At 33.9% G+C, this 18,361-nt stretch overlaps 2 protein-coding genes across 3 annotated transcripts in view; one reads left to right on the top strand and one right to left on the bottom strand.

Moving 5' to 3' along the window:
• Positions 1 to 12,181: 12,181 nt before the first annotated feature.
• LOC120144639 (cysteine protease XCP1-like) lies at positions 12,182 to 13,577 on the top strand. Its single transcript, XM_039158668.1, has 4 exons — positions 12,182 to 12,684; positions 12,762 to 12,997; positions 13,082 to 13,222; positions 13,299 to 13,577. Exons 1-4 carry the CDS (start codon positions 12,222 to 12,224, stop codon positions 13,509 to 13,511), a joined length of 1,053 nt encoding a protein of 350 aa, XP_039014599.1. The 5' UTR covers positions 12,182 to 12,221; the 3' UTR covers positions 13,512 to 13,577.
• Positions 13,578 to 13,859: 282 nt separating this feature from the next.
• The window catches only part of LOC120144640 (damage-control phosphatase At2g17340-like), a 29,295-nt gene continuing 24,793 nt past the window's right edge, over positions 13,860 to 18,361 (bottom strand). The window contains exons 1-12 of one of the 2 annotated variants that reach the window (XM_039158670.1): positions 17,296 to 17,439; positions 17,045 to 17,117; positions 16,763 to 16,829; positions 16,582 to 16,650; positions 16,095 to 16,235; positions 15,615 to 15,747; positions 15,414 to 15,496; positions 14,940 to 15,014; positions 14,759 to 14,836; positions 14,584 to 14,661; positions 14,190 to 14,252; positions 13,860 to 14,093 (exon numbers count right to left, since the gene is read on the bottom strand). In XM_039158670.1, the coding sequence (XP_039014601.1) occupies positions 14,019 to 14,093; positions 14,190 to 14,252; positions 14,584 to 14,661; positions 14,759 to 14,836; positions 14,940 to 15,014; positions 15,414 to 15,496; positions 15,615 to 15,747; positions 16,095 to 16,235; positions 16,582 to 16,650; positions 16,763 to 16,829; positions 17,045 to 17,085 (903 nt within the window). In that variant the 5' untranslated portion in view covers positions 17,086 to 17,117; positions 17,296 to 17,439 and the 3' untranslated portion in view covers positions 13,860 to 14,018. Of the gene's footprint in view, positions 14,094 to 14,189; positions 14,253 to 14,583; positions 14,662 to 14,758; positions 14,837 to 14,939; positions 15,015 to 15,413; positions 15,497 to 15,614; positions 15,748 to 16,094; positions 16,236 to 16,581; positions 16,651 to 16,762; positions 16,830 to 17,044; positions 17,118 to 17,295; positions 17,505 to 18,361 lie in introns of those variants that run through there. The other variant, XM_039158669.1, reaches the window with a different exon arrangement.

Raw genomic sequence — 18,361 nt, 5'->3', positions numbered from 1 at the left:
TCATTCCACTAAACCTTAACCAGATGATTATGCACATATTTCTTCTTTTTCAAAATTCCAGAATTCAAACATAATTCTCCTCGTAGAACTAAACATACCTTAATTATCAATCCTTAATCAGAATAACACTTGCCTACTTTCAGTGCGACATACAAACATTACTGTTTTCTTTTATACAGGCAACATTACCTCGAGATTTACACATTTACCAAGTATTCAAACATTTACTTTAATCTCACATAGGTCAAATCATTGAGGTACAAAGCTCATCACTTATTGGGTTTTAAAGTCATAAAATTGGAGCAAGAATTATTCCAAAAATTCTTCAATTTAGTACATCAGTGCAAAACTTTAGGGGGAGAACACCTTATCACAGCTTGAACCAGAATCATGCTCTTCAATCCATTTGGGTACCGGTTCTTAATATCGGAACATCACTTATAAAGTTTATATTGAAAACATGTTGATGTTTCGATTTAACAAATTAAGTTAAATGAATTTTAAGATTTTACAAAAGATTTTCTAAGTATATTCGATGTAATTATTCGAATATCAAAATATTACTCCAAGTCTTTCAAAGTTCATTTTAATCCTTACTAAAGTGTAAAATTGTGTTTTATACTTAAACTATTTTAAAACAATTTTACAAAGTATTTCGAGCCTTAATCGAGCCAAAAATATTTTCTTTTTAAAGGATTTCAAGAAAAATCAGATTGTCCAGGGGGTACAGATTCCCCCAGGGGGTACCAATTCCTCCTAACTAACGGTCAAAAACAGATTGCACTTAGGGAACCGATTCCCCATGAGGTGGTACCAATTCCCCCCACGCTCCAAGCTATTTATTAATTGTTTCTCATCCCCAAACGGCTCCAAAACATCCCCAACGACTATATACGACTTCAAACACATTTCAAGCTATAAATACAAGCTAAGGACACTTGAAGAAGCAAGAGAACAACTATCCAAGCAATCAAACACAAGAGAAGAGTTTTTCATTTTTATTTTATTTTTCTCTTGTAAATATTTTGTGCTTGTGAGCTTAATTCTTGTAAACACCTACCTTAGAGAGTTTTTATTGTTTACATCTTTTATCCTTTTGTAAATGGAAAAGGTTCTAGCTTAGCCCGTGTAAAAGCTAGGGAAAGGTTCTAGTTTAGCCCGGAAAAACTAGGGAGTTTGTAAGGTTACTCTTTATCCTCAAAAGAAAGAACAAATTAGTGATTTTGTTGGAAAATCCTTGGTGAGGAGCTAAGGTAGTGGACGTAGACTTTGGTTGAGAAAGTCGAACCACTATAAATCGATGTCCAATTCTCTATCTTTCAATCTCCTTACTCCCTAAACACAAAACCGTTCTGACCCCTCTTTGCAAACCGTTCCGATTGTCGATTCAAGCTTTCGAAAATCCTAACAATTGGAATCAGAGCCTAACTCGTTAAGAAGGTTTAACCACCTTGAGACGATCCTAGAAGAAGCTCTACCAATTCCCGACACAACCGACAAAGAAATGACTTTTTCCTCCGGTGCTTATTATCTTGAAGAATATCCTATTATGGATTCATAACCAGTCAACAAGCCACCCTTCTTCAATGGAGCAAATTATGCACATTGGAAGAATAAGATGATGTACTTCATTCAATCATACAATCTAGGAGCTTGGTACTCAATCATGGACGGTTACTCCTCTCCACCCGGCAAGTACAACGATTGGAGTAGAGAAGAGCGTAAAATTTTTTAGCTTAATTCTAAGGCTATACATATTCTATTTTGTGCTTTAGGCCCAAATGAATATGGAAGAGTCTCATCTTATTCCAGTGCCAAAGATATTTGGGATAAGCTCCAAGTCACTCATGAAGGAACCGACGACGTGAGGGAATCAAAGAAAAGTCTTCTAAACCATAGCTACGAGAACTTCAAGATGAAACCCGATGAAGACATCAAAGCTATGACGGATAGATTTTCCGTGATTGTCAACGGTCTCAAGGGATATGGAGAAGTAATCCCAAATGAGAAGATTGTGAGGAAGATGATTTACTCTCTTCCAAAGGAGTGGCAATCCAAGAAGACGGCAATCATCGAGGCTAAGAACCTAAAGTCTCTCACTCTCGACGAGCTAATTGGTTCCCTTCTCACTCATGAGATGATGGTGAAGAAAGATGAAGAAAGAGAAGAAAAGAAAAACAAGACGAATAAGAAGAAGAATGAGGACGTAGGCATCAATGAGAGCTATCAAGATTCAAGTGATGAGGTGGATGAAGACGATGATGAACAAAAAGAATAGATGGTCAAGCTCTTGAAGGAACTCAAGAGATTCATGATTTCCAAGGAAGTGAAACATGAATCAACCAAGAAGAAGAGTCACTCGGTATGTTTCGATTGTCAAAGAAAGGTGCATGTCATGTATGAATGTCCTCTTCTAAATAAAAAGGGGAAGAAGGCATTTGTTGCATCTTGGAGTGATGAAGATGATTCCAATGATGAAGATGAAGTAGTCAACCTATGCCTCATGACCACTCAAGAAGATTTCGAGGTATCTTCTAACTCATATGAATTTAATTCATTTACTTTTGATGAGTTACAAGATGCTTATAATAGGTTGTATTTGGTATTTGAGACCATGAATTCCAAATATACAAAATTAATTTCAAAACTCAAAAATAAAGATAATTTGATTTTGAAAGCAAAAGTTGATTTTGAAAATCAAAATGAAATTTTGAAAAATAATTTAGAGCTTTCAAAAATCAAAATAAATGATTTAGAAAAAGAAAATTTTGAGTTAGGTGTTAAGTTTAGCTTAATAAAAGAAAAAGAATTAATTTCTAAAAACAACCTATTATGTTTAAATATGGCAAAATGCTCACATTTCCATTATCATGGTCATATGGAACATACTTGTCCTTTGAAGAAAGGAAAACGTTTTAAAATTAGGCAAGTATGGGTTCCAAAAGAAACAAGGGGCATTGTAACTAACGTTCAAGGATCCAAAGCAATTTGGATACCAAAATCTACTTAAATGTCTCTTGTAGGTGTGTGGAAGCAATTGTGAAGAAAATGATGATATTCAAGATGCTCTAGCCACACATGAAAAAGGAATAGGTAACATCTAAGCTTAAGACTTTTAATTTTGGATTATGTGGTTGCTCATTTGATTTTAAGCATGCATGAGTTTTGGTTTTAAATGATTATGCATCATTGTTTTAATCTCATGTATGTTGAAAAGATGATTATGATGAACATTTTAAAGTTGTAATGATTTTTCAGAATTTTAGTTCATCATAATAAAATTTTGGTCAAAATTTGTTTTAATGCAAATGATATCTCTCTAACAATTGATATCAACTTTTCAAATACTTTGATTTTATAAATCTTTAAAATTGTTTGACCTAAATTTGAATGTTTACGCATGTGGTTTAAATAAAAATGATATCTCTCTAATAATTGATATCAAAAATTTTCAAATGCATAACATTTTTAGAAAACTTTATGCATATGATCTTAAATTCAACAATTGGTATTGCATAAAGTATTTTAGTCTTGGATATATTGAACTTTATATGATATTAACATGTTTGTTATTCTTTGTTGAAATTCAATTTTGTTTAAGTGTCAAGATCCTAAAAGCAAAATTTTATTTGGAATGCATTTATTGAAGTGGAGCTTTGATTTTTTCAAATGATTTTTAAAATGTCAAATTTACTACTTACTCTCCAAAGTTATTTTGAACTTCAAAGATTATAGTCTTTTTGATTTAACAAAAAGGGGAAGAAGTGTTAAGATGTTAAAGGGGAGAAGTGTTAAAGTAAGGGGGAGTAATTTCAAACTTTATTTCAAAATCTTAAAATTACTCAAATGTTTTGTTATATCAAAAAAAAGGAGATTGTTGAAAACATTTTGATGTTTCGATATAACAAATTAAGTTAAATGAATTTTAAGATTTTACAAAAGATTTTCTAAGTATATTCGATGTAATTATTTGAATATCAAAATATTACTCCAAGTCTTTCAAAGTTCATTTTAATCCTTACTAAAGTGTAAAATTGTGTTTTATACTTAAACTATTTTAAAACAATTTTACAAAGTATTTCGAGCCTTAATCGAGCCAAAAATATTTTCTTTTTAAAGGGTTTCAAGAAAAATCAGATTGTCCAGGGGGTACAGATTCCCCCCAGGGGGTACCGATTCCCCCCTGTCTAACGGTCAAAAACATATTGCATTTAGGGAACCGATTCCCCATGAGGGGGTACCGATTCCCCCACGCTCTAAGCTGTTTTATTAATTGTTTCTCATCCCCAAACAACTCCAAAACATCCCCAACGACTATATACAACTTCAAACACATTCCAAGCTATAAATACAAGCTAAGGACACTTGAAGAAGCAAGAGAACAACTATCCAAGCAATCAAACACAAGAGAAGAGTTTTTCATTTTTATTTCATCTTTCTCTTGTAAATATTTTGTTCTTGTGAGCTTAATTCTTGTAAACACCTACCTTAGAGAGGTTTTATTATTTACATCTTTTATCCTTTTGTAAAGGGGAAAGGTTCTAGCTTAGCCCGTGTAAAAGCTAGGGAAAGGTTCTAGTTTAGCCCGGAAAAACTAGGGAGTTTGTAAGGTTACTCTTTATCCTCGAAAGAAAGAACAAATTAGTGAATTTGTTGGAAAATCCTTGGTGAGGAGCTAAGGTAGTGGACGTAGACTTTGGTTGAGAAAGTCGAACCACTATAAATCGCTGTGCAATTCTCTATCTTTCAATCTCCTTACTCCCTAAACACAAAACCGTTCCGACCCCTCTTTGCAAATCTTTCCAGTTGTCGATTCGAGCTTCTGAAAATCCTAATAGTTTAGTTACGAGTTTATCATCACATAACATTTGGGGGGGATAACGATTCAAATTCAGGTTGGGTGTTGGGTAAAAATCCTCGAACAAATAATCTCCCACATTACTCATGGGGTAACTTCCAAGATTGGGACAAATACTGACATTATTCTCTTTTTACACAGATTGAGTCATAAAAGATAAGATATTTTGGTATATTTATTATAGAATGCTTAATTAACATCAGAGTTTCGGCTCAGAAGAGTACGATCATAGTCTAAGGTCATGTACAGATCAGGCATCCTATGATAGTCGATCGACCGATCTACCCAGAAGACTTAACTCAACCTAAGCGCTGATACCACTAAATGTAACCCTAGACCGATACAAGTATTAGGGTCACCAAAGCGATAGGGTGTAATTGATTCGGTTGGTTTTTTTTACTAAAAATTGAACTAAACCGAAATAAATGATTTTTTAAAATTTAAACCGAAACCGAATGGTTAAAAAATCGAATTATATGAAACCGATTTTTTCGATTCGATTCGGTTTAATAATGCGGATTTTTCAGTTCGGTTCAATTCGTCAGCTTTTCAATGAAAACTTCACTTGAAACTATAAATTCAAAAAACATTATCTATTCGGTTCAATATGGAACAAGTGGGTTCTATATGGAAAACCCGAACCAAACCGAATCAATAGAATTGATTCTTTAAATCAACCCGAAACCGAACCGTTTAAAAGTAAACCCAAATCGAACCAAACTGTTTTATTCGGTTCGTTTTGATTTTTCGGTTTTCTCGGTTTCGTTGCTTAGCCCTACAAAGCGACTCATACTGACAATCCAGGAAAATTCAAATTTTTTTTAATTCATTTAAAACTGTAAAATAATTTATAGGTAAAATTCAAGTTCAGAAAATCATTTATATATTAAAAATAGAATTCAATAATATCCAATAATAAAAAAAGTTTCAGACTTGAATATAAAACAGAATACAAACTACATGCCCCCCTAATTACATACATCGTTCTCCGCAAGCAACATCAGTAGAAATCCTTTATTGATGCCGATAAAAGCACATGATCAAACTCTTTAACTTGAAATGGTAAGTAACAAAGTGAGCTTTGGAAAGCTCGATAATACAAAACTACCAGATGAATGTAATAGATCATCAGGTATATGATAAAACATAGCTTTCCTTAGAGGGACACACATATTCAGAATCGATGATTTCAGATTCCATTAGCTAAGTCTTCAGTTACAAACAACAATTTATGATATGAAGGAAGTATTCAGAGAGACACATTCAGAAAATTGAAACGGGAAGTCTAGCGTCTTCCAACAAACAGAGAAATGTGCATAAATCCTTTAAAAACTTTAGCAGATTAAAACATATTTTTAAAGCCATAGTAATACCCTTCAGCCAATCACTGAAATGTAATTCATCAGAACTGCATCCATGAGGACTTATCTTAGTCAAACATATTTTTTAAAGCCTTAGTCCCATTGGGCGTAGGAGGCAACCTAAGGGATTATCTTAGGGCCTGAGAGCCTATCTAAGTGTGTATATTGGGGCCTAAGAGCGTTCCCAAGGAAATACCTTGGGGCCTCAGAGCTTACCCAAAGGTTCGTAAGGAATTATCGGCTTGATCAAAGTTGAACGTCCATACTCTAGAAACCTACCCAGAAAGTATCCCAATAATTGGTTAATACAGTAAACAGTAGATTCCATGATTCATAAATCAGAAACAATTATATTTTCTAGTGAAAACAGGTAACCAGATAGCACATATCATGTAGCTATAGTTCATAAACAGTAAATCAGTAACTTCGGTAAATCACATTTCAGGACAGATAAAATAAGCATATAGCACATATGGAACACATTAGAGGATCTAGTTATTTTCTAGAGGTACTTGGTAATTTATCAAGCGGGGAAAACACAAGACTTTTGCAAACTGATTGAATTCAAAAATGAGATCCTTATAAAAAAGGAGTTTGTTTTCTAATAGATTCATCAGTCATTCGGTATGTGATTTGTCAATATCATAGCATTTAGACATATCAATAATGTATTCAGGAATTATTGCATCAAGATTTATTTAGGACTCAGACATTCGTAAGGTGGTTCTATAAATCAGGCTTATAAGGGCATATTAGTCATTTAATTCCTAAGAAATTTGATAAATCAATTTAGTAAGGGTTTGTAGCGATTTACAGAATTCCAGATTTCAAGTATCTTAACATGTTTTCAATTCCAAACACAATGTACAATTCCCAACAAAGGTGACACTTATTAATTATGTAGGTAGAGAAACTTTACGAATATGTATTTCTTAAAATTGGTTACACTGCAGAATCGAACTGATCACCTTCAAAACCATCTTTAGACATATCATGAGGAGATTAACATGTATTTAAGCAATGTTTATTTACTTCCCGTATGGTAATAGTATTAGGGATGATCGACCTACTTAGGTCGTACTCTAAAACATCTCAAGGGAGTTACAACAATTAAAGTTTTACTGATATCTTCAGGAGCCATCCAAAGGCATTTGCATAATCCAAGTCATAAGGGTATTTAGGACATTCTAGTATTCAAGGTAGATTTATTCATTCCAGAGCTTAAGGGTATTCAGTCATTCCAAGCCATGGGGGTATTTTAGGTCATTTCATACTTTAGTAGTATTTTGGTCATTTCACAGTTCAAGGGTATTTCAGTCCTTTCATTCCGCCTAGTCTTTCCATTTTATTCAAACTTGTCATTTATTTCAATAATTTCAAACAATTATGATAATGAGAGTACTTTCTATAAGTTACTCTTTGGGCTAATGCTCATAAATCAGAAATTCTGGGTCTAGTGTCTTCTCAGAGGTTACGAACTGTTTATTAAAATCTTTCGAACAAAATAGCAACTTAATAGTTAAATCAGTAATTTATCGCATTAGATACAAATTTTTATGATACTTTTTAAATCAGGGTCAATTTGATCTATTTTTATCTCTCAAGGGTAATTTCGTAATTTCTCACCTAGGTATTTTCGTTGTCTTAATTTTTAATAAGTGTAATTAAATTTTAAGGGTTATAAGGTTAAAAGCTTTACTGGTTAATCACATAACTTGAAATTGTTCCTATTAAATCTTCTACTTTTTTATATGAGCCATCAGAGTTTTATTCAATTACTTACTTTTTACCGTATTGACTTTTTTATCGTATTCGAATTGAGTTTAGAAATAAATAACTATACAAACGAGACCAAACATAATCACCCATGCATTTAGTCATACCAACATGTATTATAATGCATGCATATGGTAGTAATGTTTACATCGATTTTTTAGCTACACCGGTCAAGCATTCAAACTCTATTTGATCGCTCTTAAACTTAAATCCAACGTCCAATAATATCTCAGATACATATCAACAAAAATTACATCAGAAACGAAGCTTAATTACGGAAAATGAATTGAATCGAGAGGTTAATCAGTGAAAAATAGCTTATCGGATTCGATTTTGGCGAAACAGACCTCAAAAACGGACTTACGACATCTAAAAACTTTAGGATAGGTGTTCCTGAAAAAAGTCAATGACCGATCAATAACGGTCAACTGCAAGTAAATCGCCAATTACGACCAGTCAACAGCTCAACTCGGTGGTTCTGCTCAAACAACTCGATCCAAATCGGTCAAACCGGGTTAGATCGGTTCAACCAGTCAGTAGACCCCCAATTGACAGACGACACCCATACGCAGAGACGGAGCGTGCGACGGCTCCGGTCATCGGTTCGAAATAAAATTTTCCAGTCTCGTAGATCGGCACCTCGAGAGTCTTGTGCATGTGTTATTTTTTAATGAAACACGACGGGGTATGGAATTTTAAAACGTTTAACTTTTCCAACAGTGACCGACGAGTGACAACGACAGAACAACATCGATGTGACGATTCCAATCGGGTTTTGAATGCACGGTGACGGTGAGTCAAGCTACGATGGCGGTGAGGCGAGCCAATGCCTTGATCGGTCGGAATCAAGGTTTAATCGCGATGTCGGGTGGGGTTTCATCACACAATCGAGCGGCGAATGACGTCGTTGTTCAGTGCAGGGAGGCTCGGGTTTTGGTCGTCGGTCGATGATGATTTAAACAAGGGTGGTGGCAAGTTGAACGGTGGTCGGGCGATGAAGAATAAGGGACATGACGGGGGAGCGGCTAGGGATTTCGGGTTTGGGAATTGAGGATTTTTTGTTATATCACCTAAGCTTTAAGCCTTAAATGATATTTTCATAATAAAATATCAAGAACAATGCGTATTCTAAACAGTTAGGGGGCGTTTGGATCATGGATTCACTATTACTGGTAGAAATATTTTTTTCCAGATTGTGATACCCACGTTTGGATGGGCAAGATTTCCAATAGGGGAGTAATAAAATATTCCCAACAGTATTTTGTTTTTGAAATTTTACCGGGAATGCTAAACCCATGGTGGGCTTAGGTATTTTTTCGCTTCAACTTGGACTAAAATGCCTTTGAAACAAAAGATTTATTTAAAAAATACCCTTACTTTTATTTCAAAAGCTGTAGTATATTATCATAAATTTATTATCATAACTTTATTTCAAAAATATTTCCAACTGAGAATTTTATTTTTTTATTTATTATCATAATATTTTAAATATTAATTAAGATTAAAAGAATATATAGTATATTTACTCTTTTAATCTACCCATTTATCTTTTAAATTTTGTAAAACATTTATATAAATTTTATGAATTTAAATTTAATAAAAATATATATAAATTGAAAATGATACAATAATATATTTTCTATGAATTTTTATATAAATATTTTTCATTTGAATATTTGGAAATTTAGTAAAATATGCATTACAGTAATCTTTTATTCATTTAACCAAACATTGTAATCATACATTCATGTCAAACAAACCAAACACAATAATATAACATTTTTAATAATATGTAAGGTAATGTAACATTCCGGTAATCTTATTCCCAGAGGTAATGTTATATTCAATGAACTAAACACCCCCTTAGGGTATGGGCGACTTTACCTGGGGGACAAGGGTTTGAGCTCAGCTGGCCACCAACTCTATTTTTATTTATTTATTTTCTCTGTTGATAGAAAAAGATAAATTTAGGATTAAGTCCCTAAACTTCCCACAATTTCTAAATCGAACTACAATTTTTGAAAACTTGCAATTTGATATATAAATTAATTAAATTATCAAAAACTTGCAGTTTGGTCCCTAAATTAATTAAATTAATTTATAAGTTATAATATTTTTTAACTTTACCTGGGGGACAAGGGTTTGAGCTCCGCTGGCCACCAACTCTATTTTTATTTATTTATTTTCTCTGTTGATAGAAAAAGATAAATTTAGGATTAAGTCCCTAAACTTCCCACAGTTTCTAAATCGAACTACAATTTTTGAAAACTTGCAATTTGATATATAAATTAATTAAATTATCAAAAACTTGCAGTTTGGTCCCTAAATTAATTAAATTAATTTAAAAGTTATAATATTTTGTAATTATTAGGGTTGTGACAGGTAAAATTCGATAAGACTTATGTGCATCCGAGTTACTTTAGCAGTAGGACAATAGTCTTGTGTGCATAAAATATTCAGATATATCCAAGTCAGTGCAAGATGCACTTTAGTCGCTAGTTGAACATGGTATTGATGCTATGTGACCCAGACACGTTCCAAGTACTCAAGAGTAGTAGACTAGCCAGGCAAGGTACTAACACATAATGAACTACAAATTAACAAGGAAAAGCAGACAATAAACCATAACACAACAGTAAGCAAATAATTGCCAAAATGAAATTGAAATAAAATAACGACCATAACACAACAATAAGCAAATAATGGCCGAAAATCTAAAACGAACCCAAAATACTTCTTTTTTTCTCCTAAACCCAAATCCTAGGTCACTCTTACATAAAACCAACCCCAAAAGCCTAAATTTAACAAATAAATCTGAAGAGTCTACCTTATTCCACCGCAAAAACCACCATCCGATGGAACTCCCGTCAATATATGTTGTTTCCCTCTCACCAATTAAGGCTTTGATCGAAGGGATTCTTGATCTAAGGCTTTGAACCAATGTTTGATTCTTTTTGTAGTTTCGGTTTCTTTCTGTATTTTTTCTTTTATTTTTTGAATCCCTTTTTTTTGGAATCCGGATTTACATATTATAACAATGGTGATTGTGTGTTTGGTGAGACTATGGTCGAGGGGAGATGATTTCGCAGTAGGGATGAAGTAGTAACAGTGATGGTATGAGGCTCTCGGATTTTTCGGGATTTTGATTGTTTGGATTTTTTTTATTTGATTTGTTATTTTGGTGTTTGGAACAATGGTGGCTCGGAACCGGCGCAGGCGGCAACAACGATGGCTCTTCGTCGATGACTTTCCTTCTTGGGAAGATTTAATGGTCAGGGATGGGTGGCTCCAGATGAAAAACCGAAACCTTATTTCCCTGGATTCATACGGGCCTGCACACTGTTGGGCCAGTTGCTTTGTTATTTTCTTATTGGGCTTGTCCATTTGTATATGTTTGGATTTGTATTTTACATAACCTGTAAAAAATATTAAATAATATTAAAATTTTTTAACATTTACTATATATATATATTTATAACTTTAATTAATTACTGAAGACTTATAGACATTTAATTAAATAGAAAAAGTAAAATATAAAACAAAACCGAATTTAAATTCGGACAAAAAATAATGTCTACGTCATGTAATAATGTAAACACGATAATAATAAATGTAAAACAATAGTAAAATGAAGTACATCAAAGATTTATCGAAGAGAAATTCTTTTGGAAAAAATTAAATGAGGGTTTCTTCACTTTGTCGAAAAGGAGTACACCAAAATTTACATCTAAACACAATTTAGAGTTTAATCAACTTATTTATAAACTCTAATCCATAGTAAAATTATATAAAAAATTGAGTTTCTTACTTCTTATCAGCCTGCAAATGAAAAAGTAAAATTCTATACGGGTTGAACTGTTCTGTACAATAACAGTTCCTATATGCAAATTTCATGCTGTAAAAATATGCAATAAGGCTTCTCCTAGAAGCAGTACTAATTTAATAAAAACATGTAGGATCCAATCCTTGACCAAACTTAAAACATAATGAGAGCATGCTTCCCACAAAAGCCTATCAAATGAACCAATCGTAACGACTCAGTATCCTTTGGATCCACAAAAGCCTATCAAATGAACCAATCGTAACGACTCAGTATCCTTTGGATCCACTTTCTGCAACTTCACTTTAAGGCAACATATAAAACCTTATGTATATGTATATATACCCCCCAAATGCCTTCCTCAAATCCATCCATTCTTCTCACCTTCATTTACAAAACAAAAAAAATGGCTCTCTCTTTGCTTTCCAGCCCCTTCTTTCTTCCATTCATGGCTTCCCTGCTCATGTTTTCAGCTCTGGCTCATGATTTCTCCATAGTTGGTTACTCACCAGAGCATTTGAGTTCCAGGGAAAGCCTCCTCGAGCTCTTCGAATCATGGCTATCGAAGCACGGAAAAATTTACGAGTCCATCGAAGAGAAGCTGCTGAGGTTTGAGGTTTTCAAGGATAATCTAATGCACATTGACAGGAGGAATAAGGAAATCAGTAGCTACTGGCTCGGGTTGAATGAGTTTGCTGACTTGAGCCATGAAGAGTTCAAGAGCAAGTATTTGGGACTCAAATCACAGGTTTTTAGAAAGAAACAATCACCTACAGACTTCACTTACAGAGATGTCGTTGATTTGCCCAAGTCTGTTGATTGGAGAAAGAAAGGTGCTGTCACCCCTGTCAAGAATCAAGGTTCTTGCGGTAAGGAATATTGAATTCCAGCCGGAACCCAAAAAATTGATCCGGAAACTAATTGTACGTGAATATTGTGTTTGCAGGTAGCTGTTGGGCTTTTTCAACTGTGGCAGCCGTTGAGGGCATCAACAAAATAGTGACTGGGAACTTGACATCTTTGTCGGAACAAGAACTAATCGATTGCGACACATCTTTTAACAGTGGCTGCAATGGAGGTCTTATGGATTATGCATTCGAGTTCATCGTTGCCAATGGCGGACTTCGCAAAGAGGAAGACTACCCTTACCTCATGGAGGAAGGCACCTGTGAAGAAAAGAAGGTATATACATATACACATACATGGGCATACATACATACGTACATGCATACATACACTAATGGCTTGTTTTGGTTATATGTTCAGGAGGAAATGGATTTGGTGACAATTAGTGGTTACCACGACGTTCCCAAAAACGATGAGCAAAGTCTTCTAAAAGCGCTAGCTCACCAACCACTCAGCGTAGCCATCGAAGCTTCCGGCAGAGATTTCCAATTCTACAGTGGGGTAAAAACCTTGTAACCTGCAGTAAGATCATAAGATTTCATATCACAAGGTTTTTCCCAAATTTATTAATTCCCAGGGTGTGTTCAACGGTCTGTGTGGAACCGAGCTCGACCATGGGGTTGCAGTAGTCGGCTACGGAACATCGAAGGGGGTAGATTACATAATCGTGAAGAACTCATGGGGTCCGAGATGGGGAGAAAAGGGGTACGTAAGGATGAAGATGAAAACTGGAAAACCTGAAGGGCTTTGCGGTATTAACAAAATGGCATCATATCCTACCAAGAAGTGAAGGTATGAGTTCTGGTGTTAAAGAACTCTTTTTAAGCATTTTCTTCGTATATTTGTTGGCCTGCTTTTGCCATGTTCCCTGATTAATACTTAATAAAGTGGTTTAAAATTTCATTTTGGCTTAAAAATTTTCGTATAAATCTTTGACTTAAAGCAGTATGGAGCTAAAATTAATTTGTGAAAATAAATAAAAATCCATAAACAATGATGGCAGAAATTTTTTTCACACAATCATTTCTGGCAGTATGTTACATGCCTTATTGTTACTTGTAGTCTCTGTCTCTACCTCCAGTGTATTCAAGTTTCATCAAAATATGATGGTAGTTCAAATTTGCATGAGTTCATCATGCATGCATATGCATGGACTAGAATGAAGCGCATGTAACTGGTTTTCACATTTCATTGTTTGATTTAAGTGAGAGCTCTTGATGTTCAAACCCAAGTTTCTTGTCCCTACGAGCTGAGTATCAACTTCAAGTGCAACCGAGATCAAACAAATTTATCAACCCTAAACTTCGTTGTATTTAAAGACGCAATCGTACAGTCGGCCCCCAAGAAACTGGGCAACTTCCGGATGTTTTACCTGTGAAAATACATGGTCAATGAGCATAAATTTCTGCAAACTGATGAAATGTTGCAAAAGCAATGCCAGATAGAGGTGGAACTTTTTGTCTTTTACCGTTCCGATCTTGACTGAATCACACTTGAACTCAGAATAAAGATTAGTCTCTATTCCACGACCCTGAAAACACATGTACATATAGAAACCCTATATCAAAACAATATAAAACAGTTGATCGGAAAGGCTTAAATCCAATCGTAAAACACAGAAGCAACCTGAACCATAGTCACAGTACAGTGGACTTATTAAATCAATCCAAGATAAAGACTTTTATCATTGACAATTTTGCTTATTGTTGAACATGTTAAACTATCCATGGCTACCAATTTAGACTAAAGATAATACTTATTCCAATAGCTTGGTTTCGATTATAATTCTTGTCACGTTCTCAAAGTCATGAGGCAAAGAAAAAAAATCAACTGGAAATCTGCTGGATTATGAAAAAACCTACATTGCCTTCCAAAATAACTAGGTCTGCATCACTCGCCAGGTAAGCAAGCTCCTGTGATACTCTCGTAAGATCAATAACCTGCAAAAAAGAAGAGGGTGTTACTTCAATGACCAAAAAATGTAAATTCTTTATCGAGGTTAGATGCATTAGGTGAAATGGTATAGTCATATCTTACAGGCAAATCATTACCAGAATTGGCAATCAAAAGTTTTTTAGTATCAACACCAACAAGCATACCACTTTCATCCTTCAACTGGTAAATTAGCACGTAATAAGTTAGAGATGGCCCAAAAAAAGAAAAAGAGGACTAAGGAAACATAATGATCATAATCTAGAACTGTTTTTCTCTGCAACACCTTTGATAAAATTTCAACCAATTCACGGTAAGTTATATCATTGATGGAAGGCAAGTCATTAGCTGCCAAGACAACCTGAGAAAAAAACATTATAAACATAATTCTATTTGATTTTTTCTAACTAATATAGAATATTAGCTAAGATGTTGTTTTTGTCAAAAGTTGCATGGTTTGTTGGTTGAATATTGAACTCTTAATGATCATTGTTCAATCTGTTGCTTACTATACAAAATAACGACCACAAGTGCAAGGATTTAAGTTATATACTATTTATGCATCAACAACACAATCAATATAACGAAGATGGACTTTAAGATTGTTGAAACCAATAATTTAACTGAAGAACTTTCCTTATCTTCTATAGTGTTTTACAATATCATAATTAATTAGTTAAACTGAAGAACTAATAACATGTATAACATATATATAATTTTAAAAAGTACATGAAAATGTTTTTGGATTTTAATTGCAAACCTGGGTCCCACGTTTTAGCAACTCTCTTGCAAATGGCAAAATACCCAAGATCACATCTGCACCAGAGTTATCGACAAATATGACTGCTTGTCATTGCAATTAAAAACAAAAGTTGGAAATAAGACACGTGCAAACAGCATCAACTTTCAATTCTATTGAAAAAGGTCAGTGCTGATGTATTAATATATAGACTAATTTGACTTGCCTTTTTCCAAGATTTCCTGCTTGATTTCGCTATAAAAGTGTCTAAGTCATCAATGACCCAAGGTCGAGGAACAAGATTTTGACAACTAGCCAAGAAGGGCATTCCATCTCTCGAGAAAACCTTAGCAAGCTTCCAAAAGTATGGGGAAATAGGACAAACGAAAAGTAAGTACCATTGCAAAATTTATCCTATTATGGCATACTTCTATTCAAAGTGAATACCAATATCACAGAAAATATCTCAGCCAGAAAGCATGAAACATGTTCAAGCATAACTCGAATGTATGAGAAGGTTTTCATTTATCAATGATTCATCATTCATCCATGGGCAAGATGATCCTGACATCCAGTAAAAACTAAAAGCCAACACTGTTCCAGATGGAAAATGTAACAAGGAACTATTTTACAGAGCACGAAAAATGCATGGCAATAATGTTGATGCATGGAGATAAATATCCCATGGTTGATAGAACCAACCTCTGCAGAACCAAGATTGAATAAGTTTCCAGCAAATATTCCTCTAACTAGATTCTCCAGGCGCTTCTCTCCATCTTCAATATTATCATTAAGACGAACTACATCTGGGAATAGGGAGATAGCCTTGGCATTCTCTACATCCTATTGCAAGTTTTTCAAAGAACAGTGTTAACAGAAATAGGGAACATCATATAACCCTCGCAATTATATATCTTTAACAGTTGACGCCTCCACTGCCCTCCATCACCTTTTCTTACATTGCAAGTTGGACAAATCGTAAAATGATTATATCGCATCCAAAATTTTCATTATGTTATTATTCCTTGAGAAACTATCATTTTACCACAAAAAAAGGAAATAAAATTGCCAGTACTGTCCATACAAGCAGATACACCAAAACGAGAAGGTTATAAACTGGAATTCTGACTACTGACATTTAAAAGTTTTTAGAATTACAATAATCTGCAGCATAAATTTCAATACTCACTTTGACTTTCTTGAATGCATCTCTAAATCCTAATTCTCTAAGAACCTGTTCACGAAGTCGGCAGAGAAGCTACAAAACACCAAAACTATCATAAGGGCTGCTGCATACATTTATTCAAGAAAAACCATTCTAAAATCCATAAAGTAATATAGAAATTAGTTTTAAAAAAATTCCAACTTACAATACAATCAGGGGGCCCGCCATGGCTTTCGGGATCTTTCTTGATATCGTCAAGTAACTCAGCATACCTTTCACAACATTAAGCAAACAAAAACACATAAATGTGATAAAAATACTTAAGGAAACAGTTTCAGATGGTTATGAGTTTTGAGCGACCAATTAGTCATTCTTTCATGGTGGGAACATTGATATTTTACCTAAAAAAAATGTTCAAAGACAAACCAAATAAACTGTTGAAAGGAAGGGATCATATGTAAAGCTAAAGAGGAAGCACAAGAAATACCCAATACCTTTGAGCAAATTTCTCAGCTTTAGCTGAAGCATCAGCCACAGTAGTACCGCTCGCAGCGTTGTTCCTGCAATAAATTGAAGTGATTAAAAAATCTAATTTCAATATTAAAAAATTATATAAATTAATAGCATAATGACACAAAAGAAAAATCATATTAACCGAAGAACTTAATGGAAGAACCACATATAACCCAGGAAACGAAACAAATGAAATTTGAAAATTAAAAGAAGGGAAAGGGATACTTGAAAGAGGGAATGGAGTTGAGGTAGGTGTCCATCCAGGCAATTTCAGTAGGGGTAGCCTTTCGAGGATTGTCAGAAGGGAATCTGTAGGGAATGGTGCACGGCCTATAGTTTGATTCGATGGGAGTTTTCAGCAATGGAAATGGCACCATCTCTGAATCGCTCTCCATTACTTGGTTTTCTTGATGGGGAAAAATGAGAAACAGAAATCACAAACCCTTCAACCTCCTTCTAACCCTTCCTTTTGTGTTTGATCTTGCTTAACCAACAACTTCAACACTTCAAACTTCTTCTCTTGCCTGTGAAAAATCAAAGTTCCACAGAAGGCTGCGTTTAAACTCTTTCTGGGCCTTCTGTTTTGGATAAACTACATATTGAGCCACTCAACTATCATTTAAATATTTTTTTTTTCAAAATCACACTAAAGTTGCGATTTGATTGTTTTTTTGTCAAAAAATTAATGATAATATTCACATGTCATAATATTATATTATCATTAAAAAATTATCACGTAACAGAATTAAAACGTAACGTTAAGTATAATTTTAAATAAAAAATAATCAGATGAACAAAACGAAACCTAAGTGATAATTGGCTGAATATACTAATTTACCCTTTTGTTTTTGGCAAAACGATACTAGTATTATTTTTTCTCTCTCTCAATATGGTCTTCTAACTCAGAAAATAAACTCAATACGACCCTTTGACTAATGTTTTTCGTTGTTGACTGTAACGGTGCTGACGTGGTAGTTCACGATAATAATGTGATATTCTACGGTGCTGATATGGTAGTTCACGATAATAATGTGGCATTCTACGGTGCTGACATGACAATCCACTACGACTAATAGTGTGACAGATGTACTAAATTTGTTTTTTTAGTTTTATTCTATGGTCAAATTATCTTTTTAAAAGTTTAAGGACCTACGACTAATAGTGTGACAGATGTACTAAATTTGTTTTTTTAGTTTTATTCTATGGTCAAATTATCTTTTTAAAAGTTTAAGGACTTATTTAATTAAAAAAAAATAAAAGTGATTTTAAATTTTAAATATAAATATTAAAA

This window comes from Hibiscus syriacus, unplaced genomic scaffold, assembly GCF_006381635.1.
Source record: "Hibiscus syriacus cultivar Baekdansim isolate YM2019G1 unplaced genomic scaffold, ASM638163v2 tig00110890_pilon, whole genome shotgun sequence".
Lineage (NCBI taxonomy): Eukaryota > Viridiplantae > Streptophyta > Magnoliopsida > Malvales > Malvaceae > Hibiscus > Hibiscus syriacus.
This window is presented reverse-complemented; position numbering and strand designations above follow the sequence as displayed.

Bases quoted from the DNA above. Each gene is read 5' to 3' on its own strand.
- LOC120144639 (XM_039158668.1), top strand. From the start codon at position 12,222: ATGGCTCTCTCTTTGCTTTCCAGCCCCTTCTTTCTTCCATTCATGGCT. The intron at 12,685-12,761 runs GTAAGGAATATT...TTGTGTTTGCAG, and splicing joins CAAGAATCAAGGTTCTTGCG to GTAGCTGTTGGGCTTTTTCA. The intron at 13,223-13,298 runs GTAAAAACCTTG...ATTAATTCCCAG, and splicing joins ATTTCCAATTCTACAGTGGG to GGTGTGTTCAACGGTCTGTG.